Genomic DNA, 20,299 nt, shown 5'->3' with positions numbered 1-20,299 from the left:
CTAATATATTTTTACAGCTTTTCAGGAGAATCCAGCTCCCTCAGCCATTGCTTATAAGACTTATGTTCCAGCCCCTGGAAGTGATGGAAAAGCAGAAGAGATAAGACCTGTTCTATAGAGATAAGTCATCACAAATTTATGTTCATGCAAGCCATAGCCAAACCAGGGATATTTTAGAAGGCTCTTCTGCCCCAAGTAAGGGTCACAAAAAATCCCTTTACCTTACCCCAAGGTAGACACAAAAGAGCCTGTGACTTTGTGACTGTCTTTTTCCATGTGTGACTCCTGTACTAACGGCAATATTCTGAGAAAGGGCAGCTCAGGCACTTGGAGCCTGTGCCAGAACACAGGCTGCGGCAGTGAAACAGTAAAACTGGTGCCCACCTCCCACCTCAGCCTCACCCCCACCAGAACAAGCTCTGCCATGCCAGCTCCCAAAATTAGATAGTAGTCAGTGCATGGAGTTTTATGGATGACCCACACATAACATTATGGCTTCTGCAGGGAATAGCTGGTCATATACAGGACTCATGGCTGCGGTCCCCTCTTTCACCGAGCTCTGAAAACACTCACTGCTACAAAGTCCATCCCACGGGTGCTGAAAAGGCTGATGTAACCACTGTTGAATGTCTGGCTCCTTGGAGAGCTCATCAGCCTGGTGCAGCTGCTTGTGTCAGATTTTATGAGAAACAGAAACCAAATTATACCTCTGGTTTCAAACATTGCCCCCAAATCGATAGGAGTCCCTATCCCACAGCATGACTGAATCAGTGCCAGGGCATTTAATTACTTGTAGACAACATTGCCCGGGGGTGGGCATGCCATGGAATTGGGTTGCGGTGGAACAGCCCGTGAGACACACCCAAATAGTCGAGAAAATTAAATTCTAGTGGTGCAAGGGTTCAATCACAGTCCAAGCAGAGAAAATAAGAAGGTTTTTTTTCCTACCAATTTATTCTTCCAGCTGGGGATGTTGCCTTTGCCTCTTTTCACACAACCACCAGTTCTGGTCCAGTTACATTTCCTGCTCCTACCACCATTTAGTCAAATCCACAGAAGTAGTATTGCTGCAAAATATGGGAGTCAAAAGAGTTGTTCAATTCGTAGCTGGGTCATAAACCTGACCTGGAGAAAACAGCTCCCTTTCCATGACTATCTCACCTCGTATTTCATTTAAAATAAAGTTTTGCTTCTCCCTCCATTCACTTCACAGATGCCTTGAAAACATGAAACACTTTCTCATAATTCTGTACTTGGTTTAGTAGCTGGGGGAGGGGGGCGCGGGAAGGAGAGGAGGGGAAAGCAGGAGGGAAGGGAGGGTGGGCAGAAGTCTTCAGTAAATGAATAGCTTCAATGGGGAAGGACAGAAAAGCTTTAAACCAGTATTAGGCCACCTCCTATAACAGGCAACCAAACAACAAAAAGGGCCTGGCTGTATTGATTAAGAGATAAACACAACCAAGACCACGTCTTTTTAACTTACCTAATGATAGTCAGAGAACTAGTTCATGGTATTTTAAACACTTGGGGCAATGCTCAGTGCTAGATTTGAATACTTTGATGCTGCAGGCAATGTAGCTATTGCCTGATGCTTGTATGAAGTCCTAAATATAAACCTTTGCCCGTGAACTAAAATTACTAATGGAATTTGGCTCTAGCCACAGAAAGGATTTAAAATCTTCTGTCTAAAGCCCTATTTGATCATGTTTCTTTTGCTGGTTGCAGTATACTGTATCAGATATGCAGTTACCCAGATTCTTGCATTGTGGTCACTGTATTCATTAAAACTACCACAATTTAAGGGTTTTTTTATGATTAACGCCGTATTTCTGATTAGGAATTCCCACAAAGAAATATCAGTTTATAGGTTATGAAGCATACATGTATTTATCCTGGTATGTCTAGGACATATTGGCCAGTGGAGCCTTGACTTGCAGTCAGCTGTGTTGGGTTCACTGGGCACTCTGTGCTCAGGCCATGCTTGCAGGCACCAGTCATCTGGGGCATCCTTCTATCAGGGGCCTGGCCCAGATGCCAGATGCCTAGAAATTTTTCACAAGCGACTAAATTAATATTTTTCATCCTGGTCAAAATTTCTGGCAAAACCCCCAGAAGTTATGTCTCAGAAAGCTACATCAATAGTAGCCCTACTGAGGGCAGAAGGAGGAATTAAGCCTCCTGTTAAACCTTCTATGTGTCCCAGACTAGTAATTTTCACTTTTTCCATTTGCTCCAGTGAATCTGTCATGAAGAAGACCAGACACACAAAGGACCGATACAGCTCTCTTTGGAAGTGGAATTTACATCTCTGACTCAGAAGCGAGGTTTCATATGACAATGACATAGAGCAAATAAGGAGAAATTCTGAAGAACAGGGAGAGCCAGTTTAGGGGGCAGGACAGAAGCATACTGGAGCTCAGCTTTGGTTTGTGTGAATATGTGTGTGTGTGATAACCAGCATATCTCTCAAATAACAGGCTGCCCAGAGTTGTTGGGGCTGCTCCATCCCTGGAAGTGTTCAAGGCCAAGCATTCAACGAGATGGCTTTGAGAAACGTGGCCTAGTGGAAGGTGTCCCCACCCATGGTAAGGTGGTTGGAACTAAATGATCTTTAAGGTCCCTTCCAACCCAATCAGTTGATGATTGTGGATTTAGCTAAATGGATTATGCCCTACATAAACCCGACCTCCACCAACTGAAATATCTTCTTAGTTGGGAGGGTTTGTATTTTTTTCTTTCCTCAAGATGGAAGGGATGGTAGAACAACAAAAGGAGTTTGGTAGAACTCCAAAAGGGAGTTTTGTGAATTAAATATTCTTTAAATTTATTCTGTCAGATTTTTTTTTCCTCTAAATGTGCAGAAGCATACTGTGCAGTGCATGGCAGCATGACTGAGGGTGAGTCTGTTCAAGCACTGATCTGCCACAACTCTGAAGAAACCATAATTAAAGTTACAATATTGCTTAACCAAGGGGATATACTGCTTGGTTTCCTGGTTTGTTTGCACATCAAAATCTACTTTTTGCTTAAAAGGGCCTACCTAAAGTCCCTTAAATTTTGCCAAGCCTTGAAATATGCACATACAGAAGTTGTACCTGGGAGCAAACACTTTGCAAAAATACCTAAAAATAATCATTTAGATGTTTGAAGAATTTTATATTGGACCATGATTTTTAATGTGTGAAGTATGCTACAACACTTTGGATGAATGTTACCTGACATAAGTAATTAAAGTTTCCTATAATAAATTCTAACATTATTAACTGGAAGTTAGATATTTACCCAGTCTGTGGTATCTCTCTTCATTCTTCCTGTGTTTCTATGAAAAACTTAATTCAAATACTTAGAGGAACATAATCCATGTAATCTACAAAAACAGAAACCACTTTTCCAGCTAAATGCTTCAATCATGGAACAGCAATAAACTCACAGAACTGAAACAGAGAACATATCAAATCATAATTCCAAAATCTGTGCAGAGGAATGCCAAAAGAACAGACTTTAAAGCAATTACAGAAGATAATTTAAACAAAGTCCTAGCAATGGACTTTAACAGTCAAATTGATACCTAGGTAGGTTACTTTAAAAGCCATTTTCTTCCATGTTTAACCTTTGTGAACCCTTCATTTATGCAAACAGGCCTGAAGGCAAAAACAAACAAAAAAAAAATTTGCTGTAATTTGTGGCACTGTTTTGTTCAACGGAAATACTTCTCTGGAAACACATTTACTCCACTGGTTAGGAAAGGAACAGAAATTCCAGAATCCTGCCTCATTATTTCTTAAAATTTCCTTCCCAAATCTCTAATATATGAATGCAAATATAAAACCACACTACATACATCATTTTCTCTATCTCAGAGTAGAAAATGAGAAATGGCTATTTTATTTTTAGAGTGTTTTTAAAAAAGGATTTTGCCAGTATGTTAATTCTACACAATAAACTAGAATGTTTAACTCTGGCTAATGAAAAGAGCAAAGTGAAGAGAAGCAAGGAAGGTATGTATTTACTAGTTTATCCTTTATTGAGGAAATAGTCAAAGTTCGTGCTCTGGAGCTGCCCGCACAGAAGAGTTTCTAAAGATACCCTGACACATGAAGTCCAAACACATCTCTACATTATATCCATGGCTGAGCAACAGCCTCAGCATCATGTCACCATTCAAAGGATACCAAATGCACTGGGGAAATGCATATCATTAAGCAACAAAATTAGCAGTTGACATCTGCTCCATAAGATAGGAGTAGCTTTACAATTCCATGGCTGCCAGCTCTCACCGCCACACAAACACATTTTAAAGGATCTTTGTTTGCATTTGCTCCTGCTTTGAGCAATATTTTGGTGCAAAGGATCTCACTGTTAGAAACAGCACAGTAAAGTGCAGTTTTCCTTCCATCCACCTTTCCTTCAGATTGTAAGTATCTGAAGTTACGTGTTCGGTCAAGAGAGTGTTGACATCCAAACCATTTTCAATGACGAGCTCTAGAAACTGGTTCTGGCCATCTACAGCTGAGTGAGCTGTTTGGGTTGTGGCTACAATAAGATACTTCTTGGCCCCAAAAAAACAGTGAACAAAACTAGGCAGGTGTAATTTCCTTGCATGAGGAAAATAACCCTCATCCAGCTATACTCTGAATTACCAACTAGACATTTTACAAAAGATCAAAACACAGGAACACCAGTTTTGAGCACTGTCAAATAGGATGTTGTGTTTAAGTTGTTTCAGTGGTTTTCACTTAATTCTAAGGAGAGTGTTTTGCATTTTGCTTTGATTATGCTAAAAATAAAAGTTTATTAAATCTAATCTAACACAGGTATTTCTAAAATATAAATTTATATAAGTATGTTTCCAAGTTTACCACAGCCATCTCTGATGTGAGCTTGTGCCACACTTTTTCTTAGAGAAAATGTAAAGTCCAAGCTCATACTCACAAGCCACTTTGTGTATGGGAAGCAGTCCTGCCTCATTAGGCACATTGCCACTTCCTCCATATTCCAAAAGCAGAGCTATGCAGCCTAGACTACGTCCTCCAGCTGTTTTAAACAGTACTGATGCACAATCATCTGCTAAGGTCTTGACATCTCCACCTCAAAGGAGGATACAGAACTTATATTTATATCCAAAGTGATTTGTAGATCATCATAAAAACAAACCCACAGTACTTTCCTCCTTATTATCAGATATATTTAAGTTGAAACTTTACTAAAACAAGAAGTATTTTTTGTGGCAAATATAAAACTCGAAGGCAAAATAAGAGGTGTACAGATACAAGTTCAAGTGCTCATCTGAGTGGGCTCTGCTTTGACTGTAAGAATGGCAACTGAGCACTTTGAAACTGGCATATTTCAAAAACACTTCATTAATTAATACCAATATAATTCCATATGTGGAAGGAAAGATAGGAGGGAGGGAGGGATGGAGTGAGGAGAAACACTGAAGGGCAAGAAGGGCATGTAAAGAGAGAAATATAGAAGGGCAAGAAGGGCACGTATAGCAATCTCTCCTTGACTGAAATGAATTGCTTTCAACTCTGCCACTCCTCTCACACGCATTATGGAAAAATGGAAGCATCACTCCAGTCTAGCAAAAACACTCACCTGTGCTTCCTTTCCTTCTTTCCTTTTCCATAATCACCTGAAAGACTTCATCAGTCAAGCAAGATGTATGCCAGTGCAGAGGTGTAGTTGTCTTTCCCTGACTACATAGGGTTATGATTAAGATGCTCCAGCACATTACAGTGACCACATTCAGCCGTAAGCCCTAAAGGTGTTACTCAATATTCACCCTTAATGTTCACATTTCCATCATTTGTCAGAAGATCAACAATGTCTGTGCATCTCTGTTTTGCAGCTTCATGCATTGCTGAGCAATGTTTTATCTATGCACATCTTGTTTCCTCATGTTTCTATAAGAAGAAATTAAAAAGATTTCCAGTCCTAGAAATATGAGAATCCAATATATGGTAAATAAACAGTAATGTCATCTGCTTGGGAAATCAAGGTACTCCAATACGAGCTCAAAACTGCCTCAGTCTGGAGCATAGAAGGTAAAAGCCACTTTGATTCTGAGAATCCAGAAGCAGGTATATCACAAGAAAAGCAAAAATTAAAATCACATAGTATTCAAATATGGTCCTTACCTTTAAAGTTGTTGCAAACATTACGGCATCCCAGGAAAATTCCACTTGTGACTTTCTTTCTCACCTGGCAGCTCAAATCCTAGTGTGTACTCTGTCGTTGTCGTCAACCAAAGTACTGTTGACATGTGCCATACTTAAAGGCCATATGCTGTTGTTTTGAGGTTCCACGGTTTTCATGGATAACTACTCTTGCAAATTATTTACATATTAAATCGTGATGCTGAGTAATAGTCTTATTTTACTTCTGAAAAGAATGAACTTCTGCTTTGGAATAGCAGATCACTCACTGGCGGAGCAGCTGAGAGAGATCAGCACCATAGGGTTAACAAATTTAACTTTTGTGAATGTCTCATTATATAAGAAGGTTTTCAAGAGGCAACAGTCTTCATAATTACCCACAACTGCTTTGAAGTATAATATGACCAAATGTACCTAAAAGCCCAGATCATCCCACTAGACAGATACTTCTTCAGCATTTACGTTTCTACTAAAGAGACCTCTCATCAGAGTTTTAAAATTAAAAGGAGTAACTAAATCATGAGTATCATCTATTAAGTGTTAAGCACCTGATCCTCTGTTTCACTGAAACTACAGTTGAAATGCATGATGTACAGCAATATCTACATCCACATTTTCAGTGCTAAGCGACAGAAAAACACAAAAAGCATCACATAAAAAATAAACTGATGACAGACCTCACTTTCAGGAGTTTATACTGTATAGAGAAACATTTAGGAAACTAAATTCTCATTATAAGGGGAAAGATCTTTTTCAGCAGCTCTAGTTAACTCTTTGCAGGATTCATTAAAAGCAATGGCTGAAAATAGCTGAAGTTTCACAGACTTACAATTATTGAAAAGAACTGAAAGCAAGAAATTTCAGAAGAATGCCTTATAAATGCCTCAGGGCCTTAAAATGGTAATACAGTATTTGCATTGGATGAAAGTTAATAAAAAGTTAGATAACTGAATATTTCAATAGTGATAATTGCATTATACATTACATTTTCTCATATTAATTTCACAGATTTATTCTCTTCAGAATCATGAAGATATTTTGACATTTAACAGAAACTGGAAGCTAATATAGCTAAATTACTCATGTACAGTAAAACTCACTTAAGTCTACCAATAGCATAAAATCTTCCAAAGGAATCATCTTTCTTTAGAGTGGGGTATTACAGTGCAGTTGAAACTTGTTTTCAGCACAAGAGGGGAGGGAAATGAGATGAGAGGTTTTTCAAAGTACCTGCCTACTCCTCAAGAAACCATCTGATAAAACCAAAAATCTCCACTAACCTCCAGAAAAAGTACATTCCAGTTAAAACCATAGCTTATTCTTGTATTCTACTTGTACCATAAGATGGTTGAATAGAACCAGGTTGATAAAGGTAGCATCTGACCAGACAGAGAAAGTACCTTGAATAAAAAAATTGGTCCCCTTTTCTTAGCAGCAGCTCAGCAACCACCTAAAACATAAGGAGCATCTTAAAGATCAGCTGAGTGATCACCTGAAGCATGATGAGTGCTGAACAAAATGCTGAGTACATTTCACCAGGTGTTGGGCATTTAGTTTCATCTAAAGTAACGACCAGCATTTAAACCACACAAGCCAACAGGAGTGCTGGGCTGGGTATTGAACAAAGAAGAAGTGCTGTTAGTCATGTTGCTTAAACCCAGACAGAGAAGGCAGTTACCAAGAAGAAGTGGAGTTTCTCCTTTGTAATTTATGGTACTGGGATAAATACCCTTTTCCAGGATCATTTGCACATTTTTCACACAGCTAGTTTTTGCTGCCAAAGTTAATGCTATTTTTCCATTGCATGTTTTGTATTCCCATGTTGATTTATAAGATGCTAGAGGTAAGAGAGTGAAAAAAAGATAAACCAAAATTAAAGCACAAGGCTGTTAACACATATACATATACCAGAAATCCTTAAATGCTAAGCTTTTATGAAAAGTACCCGTAATTATGTTTACCTAACCAGTACTGCCAAGCACAATGAATGCTGAATAGTAATTTTTGCTTTGTCTGTACAAGTTTCTGAACAAAGTGTTAAAAATGGTCCAAGTTATTTGCTGGTGTAAATCGATGCAACTTTTCCAAACCCAGAAAATTTGCCTGAACATTTAAACAACACAAGCAAGAGGCTTCATGGAGGACTTGGTCATACTTTTTTAGTTCTAGCCTGTTGGCGTCTTCATTGTTCTCAGTTTCTTTGCTGCTCCCCTTATCTTATGGGCTATTTTAACCTTACTTGCCATCTAAAGTGATTTCAAGTATTTGTGGAATTGGTCGAGCTGCAACCTCAGGCAGTGGAAGCCACTCTCTTTGATCAGTTTCCTCCAAAGCACATGTCAGGTTCACAAGCTCTTGAAGCCCAGATACTTGACCTTAGAAACTCGAACAGATAAACATGATGCAGTTGAAAAAATAATATGCCAAAAGCTCAGATTTGCAAAGGGACTACTTTATTTTAGTTGTTTTACCTTGCTTCATGGATGTTACAATTTTCCTATTGTTCTCACCAGGTGATACAATCAAATGGTCTCATCACATGTTATTAATTATCACTTTTAATGGTCCTTAATATGTTAAAACCCCCCAAAGCAAACCACAGTCACAAATATTGCTTTATCTTTATACTGCCAAGGCACAGTCTATTAAAGAAGACAAACGACTTTGGACTCTGCACTACTGCAGCTGTGAAGTTTAATGGACATTCACAGGAGTTTGGTGCAGAAGGTCAGGTGATGGTCAAGCCATGCCAGCTATTATTTTCAAGGTGTGAGAGTCACTGAAATGCTCAGTGGATTAGCAACAGAGTATGTCAAACCTTTTAACTATAGTCATCAACTTAAATTCAGTCTGCTCGTATCACCAGCTGTAACTGTGGCTTATGTTCACCATGCTTTTTCCTCACATGTCACATCAACCAACCATCTTACTAGTAAATTCTCATTTTAACTGGAAGGTCAGGAATGTCACTCTTTACAACACCTTCTAGGTTTTTGAAGTGTAAAATGCAGTCGTTTATATTGTGAAACACACAGAAGGAAAAAAGCTTTCAGTTAATATATGCATAGCCATAAAAACCTAGGTTTTTCCAAATGAGTTTTGGGTTTTGATCGTTTCTCTGATTCAATCTTAGTGGCTTAACACATTTGTCCTGTTGAATCAGGGGTTTTTTTAAATTTTAAACTACTGCTCCCACAGTTTGTGCAGTCATGTGCTCTTTCTACCACACTGAACACTTATCATCCTCAAAGTGTTGAACAAATATTAAACAATTATACTAAGTCCCTGTTGTATGGTTTTCACAGAGGGATCATTGTTCTAGTCATTCTGCAAATAGAGAAGGAACATTGGAAATGCTATTTGGAAGAAATCTTCTGAAACTTATTTTCAAGGGGAAATATTCATCAAGTTTCTTTTTAGACTAGTTTCTGCATTGCTCTTGTAAGCAGTAAGTCACTCAAAGTACCACAGCCAATATTATAATCCCATCCGCAAATACCTTACTACTTAGTATATTATGATAAAGCTTGCAAACCAAAATTAAATTAGTAAGGGCTTACAGTCAGATTGACTCAGAAACTAAAGGTCTCTCGGATTCAGATCCCCACATAATACAGTGTAGTGGTTTGGTCTAAAATACTCATTACTGTTTATCTTCTGTGAGATAAGAATTAGGAGAAATGCAAAGCAGGCACCAAACTTGAAAGAATATAAAGAAGTTTATTAACAGACCTAAAAGAAGGGGGGAAAAAAAAAAATTATACCACCTTCAGAACTCTCCTCCTCCTCCCACTTTCCTCCCTTCTCCCACTGACAATGTGAAAAGACAACCCTTAAGATGTTCAGTCTGTTTACCACTGCCATAATAACCTTGTTTAGTCCATTTAGAAAGAGAAGTCTCTTCTTGCTCATGCTATGACAACAGTATCACAACGAGACAGCCGCCCACTTCCAAATATTGTTCAGTCCATTTAGGAAGAGGAGTCTCTATGCCTGCGTGTGAGTCCTTTCCCCCGACATGCAGCTTTTCAAGGTCACACACAGATAGCAATTGGTTTTCCCGCGTTTGAGGGTCCACTCTTGAAGTTTTTTGGGGTACAATTTTAAGGTTGAGCCGTTCAGGAACAAAAACAGAGGCCCTTCTCCTTCCCTGGGAGCAAAGGGTCTTCCTCATCTTCATTGTTAGGACTATCTCTGGGAGCATCTCTGGGAACTGAGGTTTTCTCCTTTCCCGTTTGGAGCAAAAGTCCTCATCTGGTTCATCTCTAGGGACTGAGGTTTTCTCCTTTCCCGTTTGGAGCAAAAGTCCTCATCTGGTTCATCTCTCCCTGTCCAAACTTCTCATGAAATTACAGCTGCGTCAGCATCTGCCTATCTCAGCGCAGGTGCTCTTGCTTACGAGCTGAACACTCCACCCCCCATATCTTCATGGAATTACAACGGGATACTCTGATATATCATAGCTTCACAACAGAATTTCAGCTTTAAGCATCTCCTCTCTCTCTTCCCTAGGGTTTTCAGCTCTTCACAGCAGTAAAAAGGGTTAATCTCACCTCGGCCTTGCAGCTTTGCAGCTGGAATGTTGAATTTTTTTTATCGCAGTGGAGAGGGGGGAGAGCCGAGCCGCTCCGGCTGCCCACGGCAAGGCAGTGGGGGAGGGTTCCATGGCTGGAACAGGTCCATCGGCTCCAGGATGGCCGTGGCCCGGCCCGGCCTGGCCCAAGCAGGGCCTGGCTGGGCCCGCTGGCCCCCACACGGGGCCCGCAGCCACCTGTGCCAGTGCCGGAAACGAGAGAGAGCTTGGAGGGGGAGTTTGCCTATTCTTAAATGTGGATCACAGAGGTGATCACAACTTTAAGTGGCTTAAAGAATTGTCCATATTCAAACTGGCCAGCTGATAGGTTCCATCAGGTCCCAGAGGAAACTGTAAGCACCCCTTAGCAAGGATATCCCTTCCGGGACAATGCTTGCTAACCTATGACATACAGTTTCTCACCTCTTTCAATGTGTACTGGAACCATGGCCTGGGTTTTTAACTGCAAGGAAAAAATCTGAAGGAAAATGTTAAAAATCTATACTTCAATCCCATTTTTTCTGAAGGAAAAAATATTCAACTTTGGTCTTGAGTGCCATCTCTGAACACAAAGGAGTCCAAGAATAACAAAAGAATATTCACAAACACCTTTTCACTTGGGGCTTAGAAGAACAGACCTTTTTGTTGTTCATAAAGGACAAGCTTTTCTGAAGGTTCTCTGCTCCTTCCTATTGTGTCCATAGTCAACGTTATAGCATAACAGGCTAAAAAAAGATTTAACACATATGATGAACTATTCATCACAATGTGGACACATGTATCACTCTCCCTCATCTCTTGTGGGCAATGCACTCCATTGACAGGCAGGAGAATTCTGAGGCAAGGCTCTTTTATGCATTTTTCCTCTCATTTTCATTAACACTTCTCTAATTCTGATGGCACCTTAAAGCTTCCATCATTTAACTCACAAATACACTCTTGTTATGTACACTCATAAACCTTTTAGAGAGCAAAGATAAAACCTCTCCTGGACTAACAGTTTCAGAAGTATACATTAATGAACATAACTACAACCTCAGCCTGCCATCAGCTACAAGGAAAGTACATTTTAGAATACATTAATATTTTGTTGGCAGCTAAGAGGTGCTCCTAATGAAATAGCTAATTTACATAAGATAATTTATTAAGGAAAAAATATATAACATTCATAATCTCATTTCCTCCACAACAGCTCTAAGACAGAAGTTACTTTCCCTTTTTTCACACCTTCCATTTTGAAAACCCTCCATTTGAAGGTTTCGTGCCACTGATAAAGCTTTTTTTAATGAATCATGATCCCCCTATTGGATCCACATGGATGGACCTCCATGCAAGCCCTACTAAGTTGCTGTCCTTAGGAGAGTTGAGAATTATTATATTGCAGCCCATCATATCATACTTACCCCAGAGCCTGAACCAAGAAAGCTCACGAAGATTTATACAGGCCTTAGATCAAACCCTCACACCGCAAACTCTCTGAAAAAAGTCAGTTTAGCGTATTACAAAATCTTTGTAACAATGTACGGCCACATACGGTCTAGTCCTGCCAGATGATCAATACCCTCCCAACATCAGTGTTTCCAAGAAGAGTTAAGAACACTAAGCAAGATAGTTGTTTAGTAATAAAATCCTTTTATTTTCATTAAAATGTATTTCCTTTCTACCATTCCTTTCTCTCCAGAAAATCAGAGGAATAAATCAGTTCAGAGGCCATCACAGAAAATTTTCCTCTGGTCATGCAGTTTCCATACCCATGTGGTCAGCTTTCTCCTGCTTTGCTATACTCCCCTGACTGATAATGCCACAGGCATCATAAAGCTCTTGAACGCAAACTTAACCAGAAAGGTCTCAAGTGAGCAATGTTTCAGAAGTGCTGTGCGTACTCTTTTCCAATCGTCTTATCCCACAAAAATTCATATACTGTGAAATAAGAAAGCTGGTAAGGTAGCAAGTCACTGTGACAGGGTAGAGTAGGTGTACCACAAACAGCTCCCCAGAGCACAAGTGCTGGACACAATGCCAAGGGTCTGTCTACACGCGCTTCGAGAGCCTGATCTGCTATATCACTGCTGGTAATACACTGTGCTGAGGTGACAAGGTCTGACCAAAGCATGGATGTTCCACAAGGATCACAGGGGAACGTAACAGCATGGCTGGTACTCTGAGCAGCAACAGAAACATCCCTGCTACATTACGTGATGTGGCAATGAAAAGGCTAAAAAGCTCAGCAGGAAAATCTTCTTCCATTCACTCATGGCAGTTTCTCAATTGCCAGATCCACACACTAGATCACAGGAAACAACTGCAAATCCTTATTCTAAATGAGTTTTAGTTTTTTACATTACAAAGAATATTTTCATTAAACAACATTTTGAGTAGCCTGGTAATTTTCTTATATTTTTTTATATTCATACCTGAAAAACTAGATATTACTTCTTGATGTTTTACTTAAAACAGAAAAAATATTTTCTCTCTAAGTTACTCTTTTTTCATTAGTAAAAAATATTAACTACTTGCTAATCATGGGAGTTGCATCCTTCCTTGGAAAGAAGTGTATCAACTATTCATTGCTTTTAAACACATAAATTTATGTGGGAGTTAATGTTATTCTAATTTCTTATCCTTAAAATAAACTAGACAATCTTAGCATTACTCTATAAATAGAAGGCCCTTAGGCATGCACAGAGGTTATTCACAGCAACAAAATAATTACTAGCAATCTAAATTTGGACTCAGTTTCTTAATTATTACATTTTTAAACTATTTTTCTTTTAGTCTAATTGGCGAGCATACCACAGTCTCACCATTTCAACCCATTATCTTGCCAGTGTTACTCTGGGGCCTGCATTTTGAACAGCCAGGACTGGTGCCCTGCAAGCTGAGGTGTCCTGTGATACTTCTAAAATTAAATACGCAGTTGCTAGATAAATTAAGGTCTGACCTTGTACAACTGTAACATAAGCAGACTCGACCCTCAGGAAAGTATTACACATGACTTCTCTAAAATCTCATCAAATGTAACACGAGGTCTGGGGGTACAAGAAGATTATCTGTGCCCCCATTGGTTAAACAACTCCCATTAAGAAAACTAATGACTTGCCAATTATTCTCAAGTGCTACGTTAACAAAATATGGGAGCATATTTACATAAATCACAACAAATTTGAGAAGATTTAGCCTTTAACTAATTGCAGACCCCACCATATTACATCACCAAAAACTGATATCTCTCTCTGAGGCTGACATGATGGAAAGCCTTAGAGATACCATGACAGACAATTACAGTACTTATTTAACTAGTTTAATAACTTGAAACTGGGCAAAGAAGCAGGAGGCATGGTACCACAGACAGCAGTGATGAAAATACAGAATAACCCCAGAGCAAGATCAAGAACAGCAGTACCCAGCAAGCTAAACCCAGGCATGTGGTAAGGAAGAAGCTGGAAACATCACTGATTCAAAACCTCGGTCATGTTCTGGTTTCAACCAATTTAACCGATTAGTTACCATCTTTACCATAATGAACAGACAATAAGGGTACACAACAAACTGAAAAAACCCTCCAAACTTCCAACTTCTCTTTAATTGTTCTAATGAAATTCAATTTTACACTGTGAACTCTTCCGTGACTCTCGATTCACTTGCATTTATAGAACCATAAAAGTGTAAGCTTAACTAAGGCACTACATGCATTTCAATCTTTGAACGCAACAACAACAAAAACATTTAATGATAATATTCACTGCAATTTCTTTTGCCAGCGTGACCTAAAAGTGGCATGCCCCTAAAAAACCCAGTCTAACAGAAGCAGACAGAAACAATTCTGAGATCCTGCTCTACTGTTGGCTAAGAGATGATATGAACAGAAATATATTCTTATCTAATTAAAAAATAAAAAATACATATTTATAATACATATAAAGAACACAAATATTTTAATTACTTACTTTCAGTCCTTTCATTTCCTTTACATAACCAGGACACCATCAGAATTAGTACATATCGACATTACAGACATGGTATTGCTTTGATTTTCACATATTTTTAATAACATTATGCATTCTGCATAAAGTGCCTGATTCCACATATAAATCCATCAATTATGTTTCATACTGAATAAATAGAAGAGTTTTGCCCAGATACCAAATCATATGGCAATTTGAAATAAAATACCCTGAGACAAATTCATTGGTGAGAAAAACATGGGACGAAGAGCTACAGCAAGGCATTCCTAGGGTGCCTACATACTGAATATTAACAGCCAGGATAATACTCCTAACAGTATCCCCAGTGTAAAACAGATAATAAATAAAATGAAATACTGTCTGGGTGGTTTGGAGGGGGTTTTTTTGGTTTGTTTTCAAAGCCAGGGACTTGTTGATTGTACACTGATAATACTTTGTAGTTTTCAGCTTTGTTATGTTTTAAAATAAATCATCTATTGAAACAGGGTTTGACCAGTTTGGAGAATTTCTCACAGTACCACTCTGGGATTGATTTCATGAACATTTTCATCAACACGGCCTACTGTTTTTCACCCTTTGTTAGGATGTGGCAAGGACTCCTACGTGCTTAGGCTGTCTAAACAGTCACTCAAAACTACTTTTGAACGATGCTGCCTTAAAAGATCACCAGGCACAGAACAATTTGTGCTGTGGTCTGTTAGTGTGGTCAGGAGAGAGATCATCCGGTTGGACCATCAGAGACAAGGGGAAAATACCGGGCTGATCCAAAAAAGAAAAGGGAGAAACTTTTAAAGACTGTCATTTTGCAAAGAGAAAGAACTTCAGTACCTTGGAAAGAAACTTCAGCTCTTTCCAGCGCAATTGCAAAGAACCCAGAAGTGGGGAAACACAAACCCCGAATTCTGATGTAAACTGTATTAACCACTTTGGTTTAGTTGCAGATTGGTGGAAGTGCATGTTTCCCCAAAGGACTGGCATCCAGGCAGAACTCGACGACATTCTGAAACTCGGACTGTTCAGTTTGCTTACCAGCTATGGGAAACAGGAGCTCAAGAGCAGCGCAAAGGAATTAGAAAGAAAAGTTTGTCCAGAGTAAGATATAAACTTACAAGGTATTACTCACTACGCAAAACTCACCCATTAAGTTAGCAACTAAGCATAAGACTTAATAGAGGACCAACTGGATCGTCAAATTAACATCTTGTTCACCTCTACCAGTAACTTAAACTGTCTTTTCACTGCTCTTTTGTCCCGTTGTCTCTTATCTCAAGGCCCGTAATTAAGTTCCGTATTTTCTATTTTCTGTCTGTTTGTGTTCTAGGGCGTTTTTTGTTTACTGAGCGATCCCATCACCGGAGGCACCGCTCCGCGCGCGGCGCTGCCAGCGCCTGCCTGTCCGCACAGCGCCGGCCCGGGCCGCTGCGGCGCATGCGCAGCCCGGCGCCCTCCGCCGCGTCCTCTGAGGGCGCCGCGAGCGCGGCCATGGCGGGGGCGCTGAGGAAGGTGAGGCGCCGCCGGGGGCCTTGAGCCGTGTCCAGGTCCCGCTGCTGCGCGGGGTCGTCCTTTCTGGGGAGAGGGCAGGGGGTGTACGAGCCGCGGGGTGAGAGCGAGCGGGGCACCCTGCAAGGGAAAGGCCGAGGGCAGCGCAGGGCCCGGGTCCCCTCCCCGGTCCCCGGGGGCGGCGGGCTCGCGGTGTGGGGCGGCAGGAGGCGAGGGCACCGGAGCTGCCTCAGCAGCCACTTGGTGGGCATCAGGCACAGCATCGCCAGGCGGTCGGAGGGGATTGTGCCGTTCTGCTCTGCACTGGAGCGGCCTCACCTTGAGTATTGTGTGCCGTTTTCGTCATCGCGATTTGAGAAAGATACTGAGCTATTAGCATCCAAAGGTGGGCAAGAAAGATGGTGAAGGGCCTGTAGGGGAAGCCCTATGAGGAGCGGCGGAGGCCCTTGGTCTGTTCAGCCTGGAGGAGGCCGAGGGGGCACCTCATGGCAGTCTACAACTTCTTCATGAGGAGAAGACGAGGGGCAGATCTGACCACTGATCTCTGTGGTCACCAATGACAGGACCTCTGTCAGCGGAGGTTTAGTTTGGATGTTATGAAAAGGTTCTTCACCCAGAGGGTGGTTGGGCACTGGAACAGGCTCCCCAGGGAAGTGGTGACAGCACCAGCCTGACAGAGTTCAAGAAGCGTTTGGACAGTGCTCTCAGGCACATGGTGTGACTCTTGGAGATGGTGCTGTGCAGGGAAGGAGTTGGACTAAGTGATCCTTGTGGGTCCCTTTCAACTCAGGATGTTCTATGATTCTGATTCTGGTAAGGTGAGCTGCTCCCTCTTGGAGCACTGGAACTCTGAGATAATGGGGATATGGCAGGAGGCAGGGCTGGTGTTACAGAATGGTCCCTGTCAGGTACATATTGAGTCAAAACAAAATAATGAGTGTGGAAATGATGTTTAGCTGTGTTAAGTATGTTTATGCTCTCTCTGCAGACCACTGGACTTGTAGGATTGGCTGTAGCTGAGAACCCTCATGAGGTATGTCATGCATCTTGTTCTGTACTAATGGAAACTGTCAGTGAGATCTAAGGTTTTTGTGATGTGCTTGCATGTGTAGGTCTGCTGTGTATCTTAATCTGGTGCTAGCTTAATTAAACTAGTAAAACTGCCCACAGTGATAAAGGTTTAATGCGTATCATTGTAAGTTATTTTATGAACCAATATTTGATTTCTTTCATCAGTAATGCCAAAACAAAGAACTCTTTAAATTGAGTTCTTCATAAATATAATTTCTACTTCACAGGCAAAAAGATTTTTCCTGCTTTGCTACATGGTGTACCCAAGCACTGAAACAACTTATACTAGAGGGATAGCCTGATCTTAGATGATAGAGGCCAGCCATGTGGTGCAAAGCGACGTCAAGGCCCTGTGATGGCAAGCAGGGCTGAGATGGGAATTCAGTGGTACTCAGGAACTGCGTTAGGTGGTTCTTGTAGCAATATGTGGCTTTCTTTTTGCCTCCTCAGGCTCAGTAGTGTATGTTTGCCACATCATGCTTATTCAGGAGGCATTAGCTTTGAAAGAACTTCAGTAAAGAACTTCAGTTCTCCACTCTGAAATTTCTTATTATACAACAATTCTGTTTCAAAAATGCTTTTTACTCCAATACTTAAGAATGTTGTCAAAAAGAACCATTGATAAAATCACTGCTGTTTGGTAAACATTATTCCAGCTCAGTCTACAGCCGTTTCAGACACCTGCTGGGTGAGCTTACTACATTTCAGTTTTTTCAGTGACTTAAAGCCAAGAGTAAAGTACTAGACAATGCTTTAGTTGAAGCTCAGATTCTTTGCTAGTCTTCTTTTTGTTTCCTATTTTTTCTTCCTTGTATTTCTTTTAGTATTCTGCTTCTATTTCATATTGTTCCAATATAATCTCTTTGTATCTTCCTCAGGTAAATTTTCAGTATCTGATGGGTTAGACATGAATTTGCCTTTTTTTTTTTTTTTTTTAATAGCACTTTACAGCCTATATTGTTTTTTCATTTTGCATCAAGTGTGTTCAGAATGCAACTGTCTTTTTCCTTTTCTTTTTACTTTGAGGAATGCAATGGTAATTTTTCAGTCCTGATAAATCCCTGTTTCACCCACGATGGAGTTCAGTGGCTCAGACTTAATTCTTAGTTAATCTTAAACTTCTGGATTGAGTACCATATTTTGTGTATAAATAGTAGCTTAGTAGGTTTAGTAGGACAAGAAGTGAAATAATTGTAGCTGTGTATTTTAACCATGTCTTGTGATCACTTCAGCGCCTGCGAATACTGTACACAAAAATCCTTGGTGTCCTGCAAAACATTCCCAAAGATGCAGCTTATAGGAAATACACCGAGCAGATTGTAAATGAGCGATTTGAGTTGGTGAAAAAAGTAAGTGCAGTGTTATTTCATTATAAGGCACATAAAAAAATTTCATAGGATGAGAAAAATGATTTTTGGACTGCCTGGCTGTTTCTCAGGTGCACATGTAACTTTCTGCTATCAATTCAGAAACAATTGAAGCATCGAGGTTTATTTTTGTTATTTACTGGGATATTTTGATGGCATATTTAAAGGAATTGTTAATCTCCTGGTGATGATCTGTGAAAATTAGAAGCAAACATATATTTTTTGAAAGATTCATAGAAAAGTGGTAATTTTCACACACTTGCACAGAAAAATGTATGTGCTCAGGCCAATGTAGTATCTTAGAACAGTCCTTGTTTTCAGTATTTAAAACCGCTTTTTTATATTAAGCTGTGCAATACTGGTTTTGTGTATTTAAGATGATAATTGAAAAGTTGCATATGACTCTATAAAAATCTAAGAACAAGATTTTTTTCCAAGATATAAACTAAAGCCGTTATCTGCTAATACTTCTTTAGGTTCATTAAATAGCATTCATTCTTTGTATTTATCATTGAGGGTTTGATGTTTGCTTTTCAGTAACAAATGAGTGTGAGATTTCTTTGATAATGTAAAATTATATAAGCCAGCTAATTTGATAGTAGTTCTGAGAAAGACTGGAGTGTGATCTGGTTAAAATACTGTTTTCATGCTTTTTATGGGCTTTCTACTTCTCACTAAAACATTTTATTGTATGTATTTGAACACACAGGAGACTGATGTGCAAAAACTGCAGGACAAACTGAATAGTGGTCAGATAGAAGAAGTCATTGTACAGGTAATGAGTGGAAATTTAAGATGAAGTACAAATGTAGAGGTGTTTTTTAGTCTTCCTTTTGCTGAGCTTCTGTACATAAAATTGGCAGTTTTGTGTATCTTCCTTTGCTGCAAAACAAACAGTGAAACAGAAAAAAAAAAAACCTGAAAACTAATTTTCCTGTTGTGATTGGGATGGCCATGCTAAAACTTTAAAAATTAACCAGTGTTTCTTGTATTATGCTTATAAATATGCATGTATACCTACATTGCTTCTTACAGAGTCTAAATTGGTGAAAAGGGCAGAAGAGGACTGAAAAACATAGGGGCATAATCCAAATAGAGTGGAAAATACCATGAAGTTGTCATTGGGGATGTCTTGCTGAACAGACTGTCTGTTTGGGGGTGATGCCATTTTTTTAAAAAAACAAACCCCAAAAACGTTACAGTTCCTTAGATATTTAGAGGTGAAATTTGTGGTAGTCTGTGATCATGGTAGATAATGACATCACTTAGGTGAAATATTAGGTGAAATATTATTTCACTATTAGGTGAAATAGAGGTAATTTAATATTTTGGCAATTGTATAGAATTTAAGACTTTGTGTATGGTGTTTATTAACAGGCTGAAAATGAGCTGTCCCTGGCAAGAAAAATGATACAGTGGAAACCATGGGAGCCTCTAGTTGAAGAACCTCCTTCTGACCAGTGGAGATGGCCAATATAATTTTCAAAATGGTGTAACCTCTTGAAAGTAAAAAGGAAAAAATGAATTATTAATCTATTGTTACTGACAGTTGTCTTTAAATTAAAGATAATCACTTCATTAAAATATATTTTGTCCATTTATATTTAGCAATCTAAAGACTGCTGCCAATTTCTTGCAAAAATGGTTTTAAGAAAATTCTTTCTG

At 39.6% G+C, this 20,299-nt stretch overlaps 2 protein-coding genes across 3 annotated transcripts; one reads left to right on the top strand and one right to left on the bottom strand.

Annotated features, from left to right (window-relative positions):
* Positions 1-466: 466 nt before the first annotated feature.
* ASB15 (ankyrin repeat and SOCS box containing 15) lies at positions 467-11,179 on the bottom strand. Its single transcript, XM_032107010.1, is given in 14 exon segments — positions 467-635; positions 3,304-3,434; positions 4,011-4,039; positions 4,042-4,173; positions 4,176-4,214; positions 4,217-4,400; positions 4,433-4,533; positions 4,933-5,090; positions 5,710-5,863; positions 6,428-6,544; positions 7,837-7,995; positions 8,402-8,533; positions 8,630-8,689; positions 11,155-11,179. Coding segments are annotated over 14 exon segments (1,590 nt in total).
* A 4,922-nt stretch (positions 11,180-16,101) lies between these two features.
* NDUFA5 (NADH:ubiquinone oxidoreductase subunit A5) lies at positions 16,102-20,235 on the top strand. Of its 2 annotated transcripts, XM_032105276.1 has the most exons (5): positions 16,105-16,199; positions 17,185-17,229; positions 18,500-18,616; positions 19,344-19,409; positions 20,012-20,235. In XM_032105276.1, exons 1-5 carry the CDS (start codon positions 16,125-16,127, stop codon positions 20,111-20,113), a joined length of 405 nt encoding a protein of 134 aa, XP_031961167.1. In that variant the 5' UTR covers positions 16,105-16,124; the 3' UTR covers positions 20,114-20,235. The 2 variants fall into 2 exon arrangements, with proteins under 2 accessions (XP_031961168.1, XP_031961167.1); XM_032105277.1 differs by lacking the exon at positions 18,500-18,616 and having other exon boundaries at positions 16,102-16,199.
* The last annotated feature ends 64 nt before the right edge of the window (positions 20,236-20,299 follow it).

This window comes from Corvus moneduloides, chromosome 4, assembly GCF_009650955.1.
Source record: "Corvus moneduloides isolate bCorMon1 chromosome 4, bCorMon1.pri, whole genome shotgun sequence".
Classification (NCBI taxonomy): domain Eukaryota; kingdom Metazoa; phylum Chordata; class Aves; order Passeriformes; family Corvidae; genus Corvus; species Corvus moneduloides.
The sequence above is the reverse complement of the archived record's forward strand: the minus strand, read 5'-3'. Positions and strand labels throughout refer to the sequence as shown.

Bases quoted from the DNA above. Each gene is read 5' to 3' on its own strand.
- NDUFA5 (XM_032105276.1), top strand. From the start codon at position 16,125: ATGCGCAGCCCGGCGCCCTCCGCCGCGTCCTCTGAGGGCGCCGCGAGC. The intron at 17,230-18,499 runs GTATGTCATGCA...TGATCACTTCAG, and splicing joins TAGCTGAGAACCCTCATGAG to CGCCTGCGAATACTGTACAC. The intron at 19,410-20,011 runs GTAATGAGTGGA...GTTTATTAACAG, and splicing joins TAGAAGAAGTCATTGTACAG to GCTGAAAATGAGCTGTCCCT.